Source organism: Sciurus carolinensis, chromosome 5 (genome assembly GCF_902686445.1).
Source record: "Sciurus carolinensis chromosome 5, mSciCar1.2, whole genome shotgun sequence".
Lineage (NCBI taxonomy): Eukaryota > Metazoa > Chordata > Mammalia > Rodentia > Sciuridae > Sciurus > Sciurus carolinensis.
In genome coordinates this window covers 167420440-167433465 of record NC_062217.1, presented here as the reverse complement: position 1 = coordinate 167433465, position 13026 = coordinate 167420440, and the positions used below count along the sequence as shown (strand labels likewise).

General features: G+C 36.7%; 1 protein-coding gene across 1 annotated transcript in view; it reads left to right on the top strand.

The window, feature by feature from the left end:
• Window positions 1-13026, top strand: part of Ate1 (arginyltransferase 1) — a 153044-nt gene that overhangs the window by 68492 nt on the left and 71526 nt on the right. Inside the window, 1 exon segment of the mRNA XM_047554000.1 lies at window positions 10177-10276. Within this exon segment, the coding sequence (XP_047409956.1) occupies window positions 10177-10276 (100 nt within the window).

The following is a 13026-nucleotide window of genomic DNA, read 5'->3' as shown; positions in this document are numbered from 1 at the left end:
TCTCTACCTTTCATATGTGAGAGAAAATATGTGACTCTAGACTTTCTGAGTCTGACTTTGTTTAACAAAATGCTTACCAGTTTTATCCTTTTTTCCTGCAAATGATATAATTTTGTTCTTTATGGATGAATATAACTGCATTGTGTATGTATGCCACATTTTTTAGCTTATTCATCTGTTGTCAGATGCCTAGGCTGGAACCTAGCTATTGTGAATTGTGTTTCTATTAAATGTGAGAATGCCTGCTATCTCTAGAGTATGCTGTTTTGAATTCTTTTTTTTTTTTTTTTTCTTTTTTCCCTCCTCTGAGGTGCCGGGTACTCGAACTGCGGCCCCTGCGCATGCTAGGCGAGCACTCTCCAATATGAGCTATTTTTTCAGCTCCCTGTTTTGAATTATTTTGGATAGATAACAACGAGTGGTACAACTGAATCATGTGGTAGTTCCATTTCTAGTTTTTCGAGGAACCTCCATGGTGATTTCCAAACTGGCTATTCTAACGTACATTTCCACCAGCAGTGTATGGGATCCTTTTCCCCACTCCCTCACTGGCGTTTATTGCTATTTTTTTTTTTTTCCCCCCGTGGTGGTGGGGATTGAACCCAGGGCCTTGTGCTTGCAAGGCAAGCACCCTATCCACTGAGCTATATCCCCAGCCCCATGCTATTTGTATTTTTGATGATTGCCATTCTGACTGGAGTGAGATGGAATCTCAGTGCAGTTTTGATTTGCATTTCCCTGATGGCTAAACATGTTGAATTTTTTTATTTTGTATGGTTGTTGGCCAGTTGTACTTTTGAGAAGTGTCTGTTTAGTTCAGTAATTCCCTTATTGAATGATTTTAGTTTTTTGTTTTGTTTTGTTTTTATGATAGGTTTTGAGTTAATCCTCTTTTAGAAAAGTAGCTGGTAAATATTTTTCTCTCATTTTATAGATTCTTCATTATCTTATTTCCTATACCGGAGCTTTTTAATTTTATGCCATCCCACTTTGGGTTCTTGGTATTATTCCTGAGCTATTTACTGAGGAAGTTGTTGCCGACACCTCCATATGAAGCATTTTCCCTGTGTTTTCTTGTAATAGTTACAAAATTTCTGGTTTTATTCTTAGGTCTTTGAGTCATTTTGAGTTTTGAGCAGGGTGAGAGAGAGCAATCTAGGTTTTTTTCTATTACATACAGATATCCGGTTTTCCCAGTACCACTTGTTAGATTGTCTTTTCTCCAGTGCATGTTTTTTGGCACCTCTGTTTCTGTCTTCAGTTCTGTTTCATGGGTCTTTGTGTCTGTTTTTATGCCAGTGTCATGCTGTTTTCGTTACTATGGCTCTGTAGTATAATTTGAAATCAGGTATTGTGATTTCTTCAGAGTTACTCTTTTTGGTTAGAAATGTGTTGACTATTCTGGATCTTTTATTCTTTCATATGAGTATTTTGACTGTTCTTTTTCCTAGTTCTGTGAAGAATATCATTGGTATTTTGATGGGGATCACATTGAATCTGTGAATCACTTTTGGTAATATGAACATTTTAATGCTATTAATTCTTCATATCTTTGTACATATGGGTTCTTTCCATCTTTTAGTGTCTTCTATGTCTTTTTTGAATATTCTGTAATTTTATCCATCTTTTGCAGGTGATCATGTCATTGACAAATAGGGATAATTTAACTTCTTCCTGTCCTTTTATTTCTTTTTCCTTTATTTCTTTCTTTTGCTTAATCACTTTGACTAAAATTTGAAGTACTATATTGAATAGACCTTCTTGTCTTATTCCTGATTTAAGAGGAAATATTTTCAGTTTTTCCTCATTTAATGTGATGTTGGCTTTGGGTTTGTTGTATTTAGGCTTTATTATGTTTAGGTAAAGTCCTTCTGTTCCTAGTTTTTTGGGGGATTTTATCATGAAGAGGTGTTAATTTTTGTCCAAGGTTTTTTCTCCCATCTATTGAGATGATCATGTGGTTTCTTACCTCAGTTCTACTTATGTGTTCTTGAGTTTTATTTGCAAGTTGTTATGGTTTGATGCAAGGTGTTCCCCCTAAAGCTCACATGTGAGACAATGCAAGAAGGTTCAGAGGAGAAATAATTGGGTTGTGAGAGTCTTAACCCAATCAGTGAATTAATCCCCTGATAGGGATTAATTGAGTTGTAACTGAAGGCTGATAGGGTGTGACTGGAGGAGAAGGGCATTGGAGGTGTAACTTTGAGGTATATATTTTGTATCTGGCAAGTGGAGTCTCTCTCTCTCTGCTTCCTGATCACCATGTGAGTTGTTTCCCTCTGCCATACTCTTCTACCATGATATTCAGCCTCACCTTGAGCCCCAAGAGATGGAGCTGACTGACTGTGGACTAAGATCTTTCAAGCTGTGAGCCTCCAAATAAACCTTTCCTTGTTCTCCAGTTGTTCTGGTCAGATCTTTTAGTCACAGTGGCAAAAAAACTGACCAAAACACAAGTATGTTGTTAAGGATTTTTATGCTTATGTTCATCAAGGATATTTTCTTTTCTTGATTTATCTTTGTCTGGTTTTGGTATAGGTAATACTGACTTTGTAGAATAAAGAGCCCTGATGTTAGTTCTTCTTTAAAGATCTGGTAAAATTCAGCTGTGTATTCATCTGGTCCTGAGTTCTTTGCTGGAAGAATTTGTATTGCTGCTTCAATCTCATTGCTTATTACTGGTCTTCTTAGGTTTCCTGTGTCCTCTGGGTTCAATTTTGGTAGGTCATATATATCTAGAAATTCATACTTTTTTTTTTTCTAGATTTTCCAATTTACTGGAATGTAGAATTTCAAGATAGTCCCTGAGGATTTTGCTGATGTACTACTAATGTCTGTTGTAAATCCCCTTTTGTGTCTCTGGTTTATTTATTTGGGTTTTCTCACTCTCTTTTGTTTAAGTTTTTATCAATCTTGTTTATCTTTTCAAAGAACCAACTTTTCGTTGAACCTTTTTCTTTATTATCGTTTTCATTAATTTCAACTCTGATCTTCATAATTTATTTCTATTGGTTAAGGGATTGATTTGTTACTGTTTTTAAGATCTTGAGATGCATCATTAGGTTGTTTGAGATTTTTCTGATTTTTAAAACGTAGGTACTCATAGCTATAAATTTTCCTCTTGGAACTGCAGTATCTCATAGTTTCTTGTATGTTGTGTATCTATCTTTGTTTGAGTCTAAGAATTTTTAAGTTTCTCCCCTAATTCTTATTTAATCTCCATATGTTTGTATAGTTTCTATAGTTTTTCTTGCTGTTGACTTATAATTTCATAAGATTATAGGTCAAGAAACTATTTCAACTCCTTTGTATTTGCTAGGTCTTGCTTTGTTGCTTAAAATATGATGTTAAGTTTTATAAGTAACTAAAAAGAAAGTATATTAAACAGTTGTTGGACAGAAATATTCTGTAGATGTGTTAAGTCCATTTGATCCATATTGTTTTTCGACTCTTTAGTAACTTTGTTGATTTTATTTTTGGTTGACCTGTCTATGAGATAGGTACATTGAAATCACCCACAATTGTAATATCGGGGCATATCTGAGCATTTATGTTGAATAGTACATGTTCATGAAATTAGGCTCACTAATGTTTGGGGCATAAATATTTACCATCGTTCTATCTTCTTGCCAAATTGTTCCCTTTATCAAAATGTAGGGACCTTTAGGTCTCATCTAATTCTGGCTTGAAGTCTGCTTTGCTTTTGGATTTCCATTTGTTGTTGGGTATCATTTTCCATCCTTTCACTTTCAGTCTGGATATCTTTGCCAGTGAGGTGTGTTTTGTAGGCAACATGTAATTGTACCTTGTTTTTTTTAATTCAGTCTGTCAGTCTGTGTCTATAAATTGGAGAATTGAGACTCTTTATGTTGTTTTTTATTGAGAGGTATGTATTATTTCCTGACATTTTGTCTTATATGTAATATTGATTTGATCTAATTCTCATTTGTCTATCTCTTTTACTGAGATTTATTCCTTCCCGATCTCTCTTGGTTGTTTTTATTTTCTTGTGTGTGTAGAATTCCTTTAAATATCTTCTGCAGTGCTCTCAAGTAGTCAAGAGTTTTTTTTAGTTTATGCTTATCTTGGAAATTTAAAATTTCTCCTTTGATTCTGAAGGGGAGCTTTGCTGATTGTAGCAATCTAGCTTGGCTGTTATTTTCTTTGAGGACTTGAAACTATGTATTTCAAATACTTGTTGATTTCAAATCCTGGCCTTTAGGATTCCTGTGAGAAATATGCCATTATTCTGATTGATTAGTTTGGAGTTTTTTTCTTGCAGCTTTTAAAATTCTTTCTTTGTTCTTGACATTTTCATATTTTAACTATAATGTGTCTCAGAGAGTTTATTTTTTGGTCTTGTCTATTTGGGGTTCTAAATTCTTCCAACATCTGAATGTTCATCTCATTTCCAGGTTTGGAAGATTTTCTATTATCAGTGCCATTAGCCTGTTTGTCTGCTCCTTCTTTAATACCTGTAAGCCTTAAGTCAGGTTCCTTAATGTCATCCCAGAGTTCTTGTTCATTGTGATCACAGTTTCTTATTACTTTTTCTGTTTTGCCATCTGAATGTTCAAGTTCATATACTTTGCTTCTAAACTTGCAGTTCTCTTCTTTGCTTGATCTCATCCATTAGTGAGACTTTCAGTGGAGTTATTTTTCATTTTCAGAATTTTGGGGGGTATTTTTAAGAATATCTCTATTGAAATGCTCTTTTATATCCTTTGTTTTATACCTTAGTTCATTTCTTAGATATTTTTAAAAATTGATTATTCTAATAGTCAACTTTTTGAATTATTTTTTCTTGTTTTCTCATGTTTCCTGTGTTTCTGTATTGAGATTTATCCATCTTCTGGAGTGGATCTCTATTCCACCGTTACATGGGGGTCAGTTAGTGAGGTGCTTTTCTTCACTATGTCTTTTATGCAGGGGTACATCTCTATGTGAAAGCACCCACTCAGCACGTTCCTGGTGCTGCACGATCAGTCCCTGGCACTGCTGGGAGACAGATGAACATCCCCTGTACCTGCTACTGCTTGAGAGCAAACCATATTCTAACAAGCCATAAAAACTTATTTAAAATTTCCTCTACAAGCCCACTAGTCCAGAAGTGGAAAAAAACATATTATAATATGCCGGAAAGTTAAAGAAAGTAAAATTGATATTAAGCTATAAGGACATAAAAGTAAAAAAGAAAGAAAAAGATTCAGAAAAGGAAAAATAATAGCAAGTTGGGGAGGGAAGAGGCAAAAAAAAAAAAAAAAAAAAAAAAGGAAAATCAGGGAGAGAAAAAAAGGGAGAGTATAAAAAAGAGAAAGACAAAGAACAAATTAGATAACATATTACTACATTAAAAATAAATGGCAGGGGGAGAGAGAAGAAATTCGATGAAAGTAAAAAGAGAGGGAGAGGGTATAGAAAAGAAGAAGAAGAAAAAGAAGTAATAAGTCCAGTTGCAAATTATAGCAATAAATCCAAACACATTATAACATTAAAAAATAAAATCCAGAACTGGTCATGATGGTGCATGTTTGTTATCCCAGTGACTTGGAGTCTATAACAGGAGGCTCACAAGTTCAAGGTCAGTCTGGGCAACTTAGCAAGACCCTTTCTCAAAAAAATAAAAAGAGCAGGGGGTGTGGCTCAGTGGGAGAGTGCCCCTGGGTTCAGTCTCAGCACCACCCACCCACGTAGTACTTTTGATAACAGAACTGAAAACAACATACCTCTCCTCACTTTGAACTGCATTACATCTTAGTGGGATGTATGTGAGCAGAAGCAGCAGCTAAATGTTCAACCCCCAATACCAAAAACTTTTTAAAAATAAAAATAAATACAGGGAAGTGAGAGGTAAAGGTGGCTGAATAAGAAAAACTCAGGAGAGAAAAATGAGAGGGGGAGAGTGTAAAAAGAGTGAAAAGAATAATAGGGAAAATGATTCCAGGTAACATTACATTAAAGAAAAAAATACATAAAATTTAATTATGGTACTCAGTGTCAAATAATAAGGGGGACCTGCCTATTATTCAGAAGGTGGTAATACCAGTAAAATGAAAAAAGCTAACAGTGAAGAGTCTAAATTTACTCCTTTCCAAGGTGTTTGAGATGAATTATTGGACCTTCCATCTTTGGATTACACCAGGTGTTGGGAAGCATGGTAGATGCCCAAGTCTTGACAGTGGGACCTCTGAGTGGCTTTGGACTTGGAGCTAGTGGCCACACTGCTGTCTCCAGGCTGGATTAGGGGCTGAGTGTTTAGTTCTCCACCTAACTCAACCTTCTGCTTCAAAAGCTGCCCAGGACCTCTCCATCCACCAACCTCATGTGACTCTTTGTGACTCTGATGTCCTGAGGTGCTTCTGGATGCGTACAAGTTCTTAGGAGGACCTAAGGGAACCATCCTGATCATCTGCAGCCCTGTGGCCTCATCTTTCCCTGCCAAGAGGGAGGCTTTGTGTGGCCCTGGGACTAGCAGTATATGCCTTGCCCTGCCCTCCAGCACCACAGATATGACTCAAAGATGTGGCTTCCTAAGTTTCATCTTGAATCCTGGTGCGTGAAATCTGGACAGATGAAGTTGTGCTAGACGGCAGGTGGTGTGAGGTCCCGAATGGTTCTAGAGCACCAGTTTCAAAGGGCCTGCTATCAGCCAGTCACAGTTCAGAGCTCCCAGTGGGTTCAAGCCACAGTCTCACTCCTGAGCCCACGAAGTCTTGGTACCTGCCGACGAAGTAAAGACAAATGAAAACGTGGTCATTGGGTCTCAGAGATACAAAAGAGAGTGAGAGCGAGACAGACAGACAGAGAGAAGAGTAAAAAAGGGGCACAGGGATTTCTCATCTCCTATGCAGGCAGCTTTTAGGATGGCTCCCCTTCTCAGCACTTGCAGAGGCCACAGGGCAGTGCTTGCAGGTGCAGGGTACTGTTCCGCCACACGGTCTCCTTGTGCTGCGGCTGATCTCCTTTCACTGCGTGCCTGTCCTGCAGTGGATGCTTCTGGAAGTCTTTATGATCCCTATTTCAGCTCTCCAGAGGGGAACTTCCCCTCCCCCACCACGCAACCACACCCTGGGCGCTGGTGCAGTGCGTTTCTTCTTCTGACTTCTAATAAATCACCATTCTGTGTTTCACCTGAACACTCACTTTCTGAGTTGCGTTCCAGCACTTTCCCTTTGCCCCCTTATCTCGTTGTGAAACTGCACAGCTGTGGATCCAATTTAGTATACATTGCTTGTTTTGTCTTTTGTTTGTTTGGTTGGTTTTTGTGTAAGCAATTTGATTTTTTAAAAAAAAATTGATTTTTGTATTTGTGTATGTTTCAGTGGTCCACAATATAAAGAAGATCTCCATCAAGTATTTCCAACCTGACTTTTGTCTTAATGCCAATTTATAACAAGTTCACAATTATACAATATTCATATCTAATCTTTAATAATCCTTTATTTTTCTTGTGTAGTTAATTGCATTTGTTTTGTATAATATTATAAAAGGTATTCATAGCTTATTTGGATCTCGTTTGAATTAAAACTGATAATTTAGATGATTGACATTTTATAACTTTTAGAAGTTAACTTTTGAAGCTTGTATTTATTTCAGAAAAGATGTATTTTCTTTATATCAGACTTACTTTTAAATTATTGCTGTTTTCTTATTTAATTCTTACATCTGTCACTTTACAATGTTTATTTGTGAATTTTTCCAGACCTTTCAGATGGATATTAAGAATAATATTTAACCCCACATAATAAATCCTGGCCTATTGATGAAATATTCATGGCTCAGTAAACTGAGAGACGTTTAGATATCCTGCTGCATTCGAGATAGTCATCACTTCCAGCAAGATTGGAAGGAGTTCTGTCTGCTGCTTGGTGTGTCTCTTGCCAAGCCTAGAGCTGTAGAGATGTGAGGAAGCAGAGGAGCAGTATGGGAGACTGCCTCTGCACCGCAGTCCTGTGCTGCCTTTTGTGCTCTTGAAAGGGAGTCGCTGAGTCTGTAGAAGAGGAGACTGACATAAAGCACAATTGGAGAGTAGGTTCCACATTGCCAATTTTATTATTGATTTTAATGCATTTTGGTGGAAGCTGTTTTGGAAGTTTTTCCTCTGTTTCTTCAGTTTCTTAAGCAATCCTATATAAACTAAACTGCAGATGTTAAAAGTATATGAATTGAAGATCGTGAGCTTGGCATTAGTCTATATATTGTAGGAAGATTAATTTTAGAGATGCAGGCTATTCATTTAACGTGTTTATTTGCACAAAATCTAATCCGCGTGTCTTGGCACCATTCGTAGACATGAATAATATAGACAGTTGGTCAAAGCAGACAATAAATTAGAAAACAGACAACTTAATTTTAGATTCTTTGTAGCACTATGACACAATAAAATCAGCAGTGGTGGTAGGCATGAGAACTGTTTTACACTGAGTGGTCAGGAAAGACCTCTATTAACAGGTGACATATTAGAAGCAGAAGAGGAAAAGGAACCAGTCTTGTAAAACTCTGAGGGTGGAAGTCCAGAGAAAGGGATAGCAAGTCCAAGTGCTCTGAGGGAGTCAGAAGAAGGAGAAGGCTCCTGGGCTAAGGTATAGGGAAGGACTTAGAGAGTGTTTGCATGGAGGGCAGCGAGGGGCCAGTGGAGCTGGGCTTGCAGGTCATGGTGGGGAGGTTGGATTTTATCTTTGTGTGATATTAATCCAGTGCAGGATTGGGTGACTAGGGTGGTTACCTGATCTGACTTAGTACTATAAAAGATTATCTGGCTGTGGAGCTTATGGAGAGGCAAGAGTGGAAACAGAAAAACCAGTTGGGGTGCTATTGAAGTCATCCAGGAGAGCTGTAAATGGTAACTTCAACTAGAATATCTGAGATGGAGGTGATGAGAGGTGGCCAGAATGAGGGTATATTTTGGAGATAGAATCTGCCTGATTTACTGATGGAATAGATGTAGGAATGAGAGAAAAAGAACAGTTATGAATGACTCATAGGTTTGGGGGGATAGTGATGCAATGAACAGAGATGAGCAGCACCAAGTGAAGAAGGACCTTTGAGGGGCTGGGTGTTCTCATATTTGCTTGTATCCATGTATTTTCTTGGTTCGAATCTGGAAAGTGTATTAGTACCAGGAAAAGTAAGATTTATTGTATTTAGTTGGCTTGAATTTAGAAATACTTTGAATTTTGGGGAACAGTCTTTCAAAGCTTTATTTGAACTTGAAAAATGCATAGAATATTCCATTAAATATTATATTTCTCCTAAATTTCAAGCATCCTCTCATTCTAAAATGAAGGAACAGGGCTGGGGATATAGCTCAGTTGGTAAAGTGCTTGCCTTGCAAGCACAAGGCCCTGGGTTCAATCCCCAGCACCGCAAAAAATAAATAAATAAATAAATAAAATAAAATAAAATGAAGGAACGAAAGCCTTCAAGAAACAAACATGGAAACATGCTTTAGAAATGTATTCAGGTTTTACTTAAAACTCTCAGATACAACCAGTCATTCAGCTGGGCAAGTAGGGTGAAATTCTGTGCCAAGATCTTCCTGGCTTTAAATTATGACCAAGCCACACCAAGGCATTGCAGCGAGACCATGGCCACTTCTTTGATGAGGCAGCCCTGCCCTTGCTGACAAACAGAGCAGGTGTGGTGTGACAGCATGGTATGTCCCCCTCTCTCATTTAGGAAAAACATGGTAGATTTGCATGCAGATACAGGAATGAGTTATGTGTCTCATACAGCTGAATGTGTTTGCAGGCAAATGGGCATAGTAGTAGTTATTCTTCCTGAAACTTATTGGCTCTTGAGTATTCTAAAACTTGCTCTCTTTAACTGCTGTCTTTAACCTGTTGAGCCCAGATCCATTGAGAATTCCAGGGCATAATGATTAATGTGATACTGTACTATTTAATTTTATGCTTCTTGAATTTTGCATCAGCTATTTTGCCTAATAAAGTGTAAAACCTAAACTTAAATATATTTGCTCAAAATAATTTAGAGGATTTTAGGGTATCTCTTTAATAAAAAATCATCTTACAGTGTTTTGAAAATTGTTTTTCTTTCAAGATTTGGATTTTTTGATTACTATATAAGATTTTATTAAATATTATCATCAGATTACATCATTTTTTAAAATTGGAGCTAGAATTAACTGTACTTTCATCTTTCTTTTTCTTTTGGCAGAGAAATTGCTTTTACTAGGCAACTTCATGAGAAAACATCTCAACTCTGCTATTATTATATGGGTTTCTACATTCATTCATGTCCCAAGATGAAATATAAGGTAAAGTTGATTTGTATATGTGTGTCTATTTTCATTGTATAAAAATGAATCTTTAATAAAATTTTCATCTCAAGGCACCGGATTTGGAGCTTTGAAGGAGGGATGAATGGGTTAATAAGTAAATCTCTTTGCAATTTCAAAAAGTAAACTTTCTATAATGAGAACCACAGTTTTTACTGCTCTTACTTTATAATCCATCATGTTATTGTGAGATTTAAGCATATTTCAGAATTTCCTTTAAAAAGACTCTTGTTAGTGAAACTCTTTGATGCTTTCTAACTACTAATGGAAGATTGAGCAGTGCAGAGGAGCAGACCACCAGCTCTGCAGGTGCAGAAAGATGCAGGCATGAATCTTCCACCTAGAACTTATGGTCTAGGTGGAGCTGGGGGCATTTTACATAAAACCAGGTCTTGCATTGGTTGGTGAGTGGACTGGGAGAACGTGGGATTTTGCTCCCCAAGGTATGGAAGAGGAGAAGAGGAAGGGCTCAAGGAGAGGGAAGGTATGATGGAGAAGCACAAAGGAGCCAGTGACAGTTCCTGTGATGTACTCATGGGAGGGGGGCAATGAGAGGAGTAGGAAGGACCTTGAAAGGTGATCCAAGGAACACAGGCACCTGGGAGTCATGATATGTCACATATCAGAGAGCAGTGTAAATACAATAGATAACTGTCCATATGCTAAAATATGATTCTTTAAATCATAAGAATTTTAAAAATATGCCAAAATAAAGAAAAAGTATATTGGAGCTCCTGTGTGCTCATTACCTAGATTCAGCAATTATTCACACATCTTTTTCATCTGTTCTTTTACCCCATCCTCACCTCCTTATGAATTAATTTGGACCAAATCAAAAAGATGTTTTCATTTGTAAATATTTTAGTGTGTATTTATTTCTGAAATATAAGGGTGGTTTGAGGACAACTACAATCTCATCATCACACCTAAAAAGTATTAACAATGTTTCCAAATATCATCAATGTTCATATTTCCCTAATTATTTCATAATGCTTTTCACAATCAATTTGTTTGACTTAAGACCCAAAAAAGGACATAAATTATATTTGGTTCATATATCTCTTAACTCCCCTGCCCCCTGTCCTTCAAAGGACTGGTTCACCCAACTTAGTGATTATTGGCATGATCATGGTTTTAAAGATTTGAGGTTAGGTACCAAGTGACTGATGGCTCCATTTTCAGAAATTATGGATTCTTAAAGCAGGACTGACTTTGAGAGAAGGATGAACACACAGTACTGAATCTTGCTGGGTTTTGTTGTCAGGCTGCACAGTCTGATCAGGGTGTCTCACTGGTATTTGGAAGTTCTCTTTTGAGCTTTTATTTAAGCATACATTGTAAGTAGATAACTTCGGGATTTGGTTGTCTTCAAAAGTTATTTTTATACCGGAATATTGTTTTACTCGATAGGCTTAAACAGTGTTCTGTGCAGAAGGATAAACAGGAACATATTTCTGTTTGCCCCAAATACTTACTTGCTACTAATTTTATTGATATTTTTCTCCTAGCTCATATTCCTTGTTATAGTACTAGATCTAACTTAGTTCAGGGTAGAAAACTCAAATATTCATTTATTTTAGTGTAATTGTAAGACTCAAATATACCTCTGGCCGTCCTTCATGGAGTACTTGCACCCAACCCATTAAACAGAAGAAGTATTTACACCAGACTCAGAGACTTCGTTTTTACCCTCATCTTTAATATCCCAGTGTTAAATGTCTAGTTTGTGTTTAGTGTCAGAGCCTTTTCTCTTGGAGAGGCTTGCTTTCCTTATGTCTAACTAAATTCTAAGTTGCTTTGTATTTTAACCCATATCTTTTCTTTTTTTGTCATTAGCATAAGTGAATCTAATTTCATTATCCCCTTTGCTTCGCAAAGCTGTTGAACTCAGATTTGTTGGCTGTGGTCCAGACTAAATGTTTTATGTTCTCTAGTCTTCTAGGTAGAGCTCTCTTGGAAGTTAAAGTCAGGTCATATCTCTGTTTAAGTTAGGGATTTTTAAAATGCCTTCTGCACTGTTCAGTCTGGCAGGAATAGTCGTCATCGTTGGGTCAGTGGGTCTTGCTGTGGCTGTTTCTGATATGGAGTATGTGTGTGGGGAGTGGTCTGCTATCAACAATGTAAATAGCCATGAAAACATAATCAGTGTTAGCAGGTTTATATACAAAGTGTATGAGTGGTGTACCAAGAAGTAATAAGGTTTGGAAATAAAGTAAGTATGTGAACTGGTGATTTTAATTTGTGATTCTGTGTAGTACTGCTAACTTGCTAAAAGATCCACATATTAGGGTATTGGAAATAGTTCCTATCTAATAAGGTTCTCTGGCACTTTCCAGTGTTTTAATATTTGTCAGAGTTCTTTGTAAAAGCTACCACTCCTAGTATTTCTTACTTGTTAGGTAATATTTAAGATACCCATAATAGTGAGTAACAAATATGCAGACTATTGAAAGAATTCATGAATGACTTAGATTTTCAGGGATTCTAATTTCTTATTTCCCAATCCTTCAGATCAATATGTTTGGAATTTGGAAACACTATCAAAACCTATGAGACTAGGTTATAGGCCAAAGGGGAAAGACTATTTAGGACTCAAATAAGCCGTCCAAACAATACTTTTTTTCCAGTATATTATATTCACATTTTATTTTGGGAGAGATAATTTTTCAATTTTGTAGTATCATTAGTTTTTTTAATAGATATTTATGAGATGATAAGAAATTTTTAAT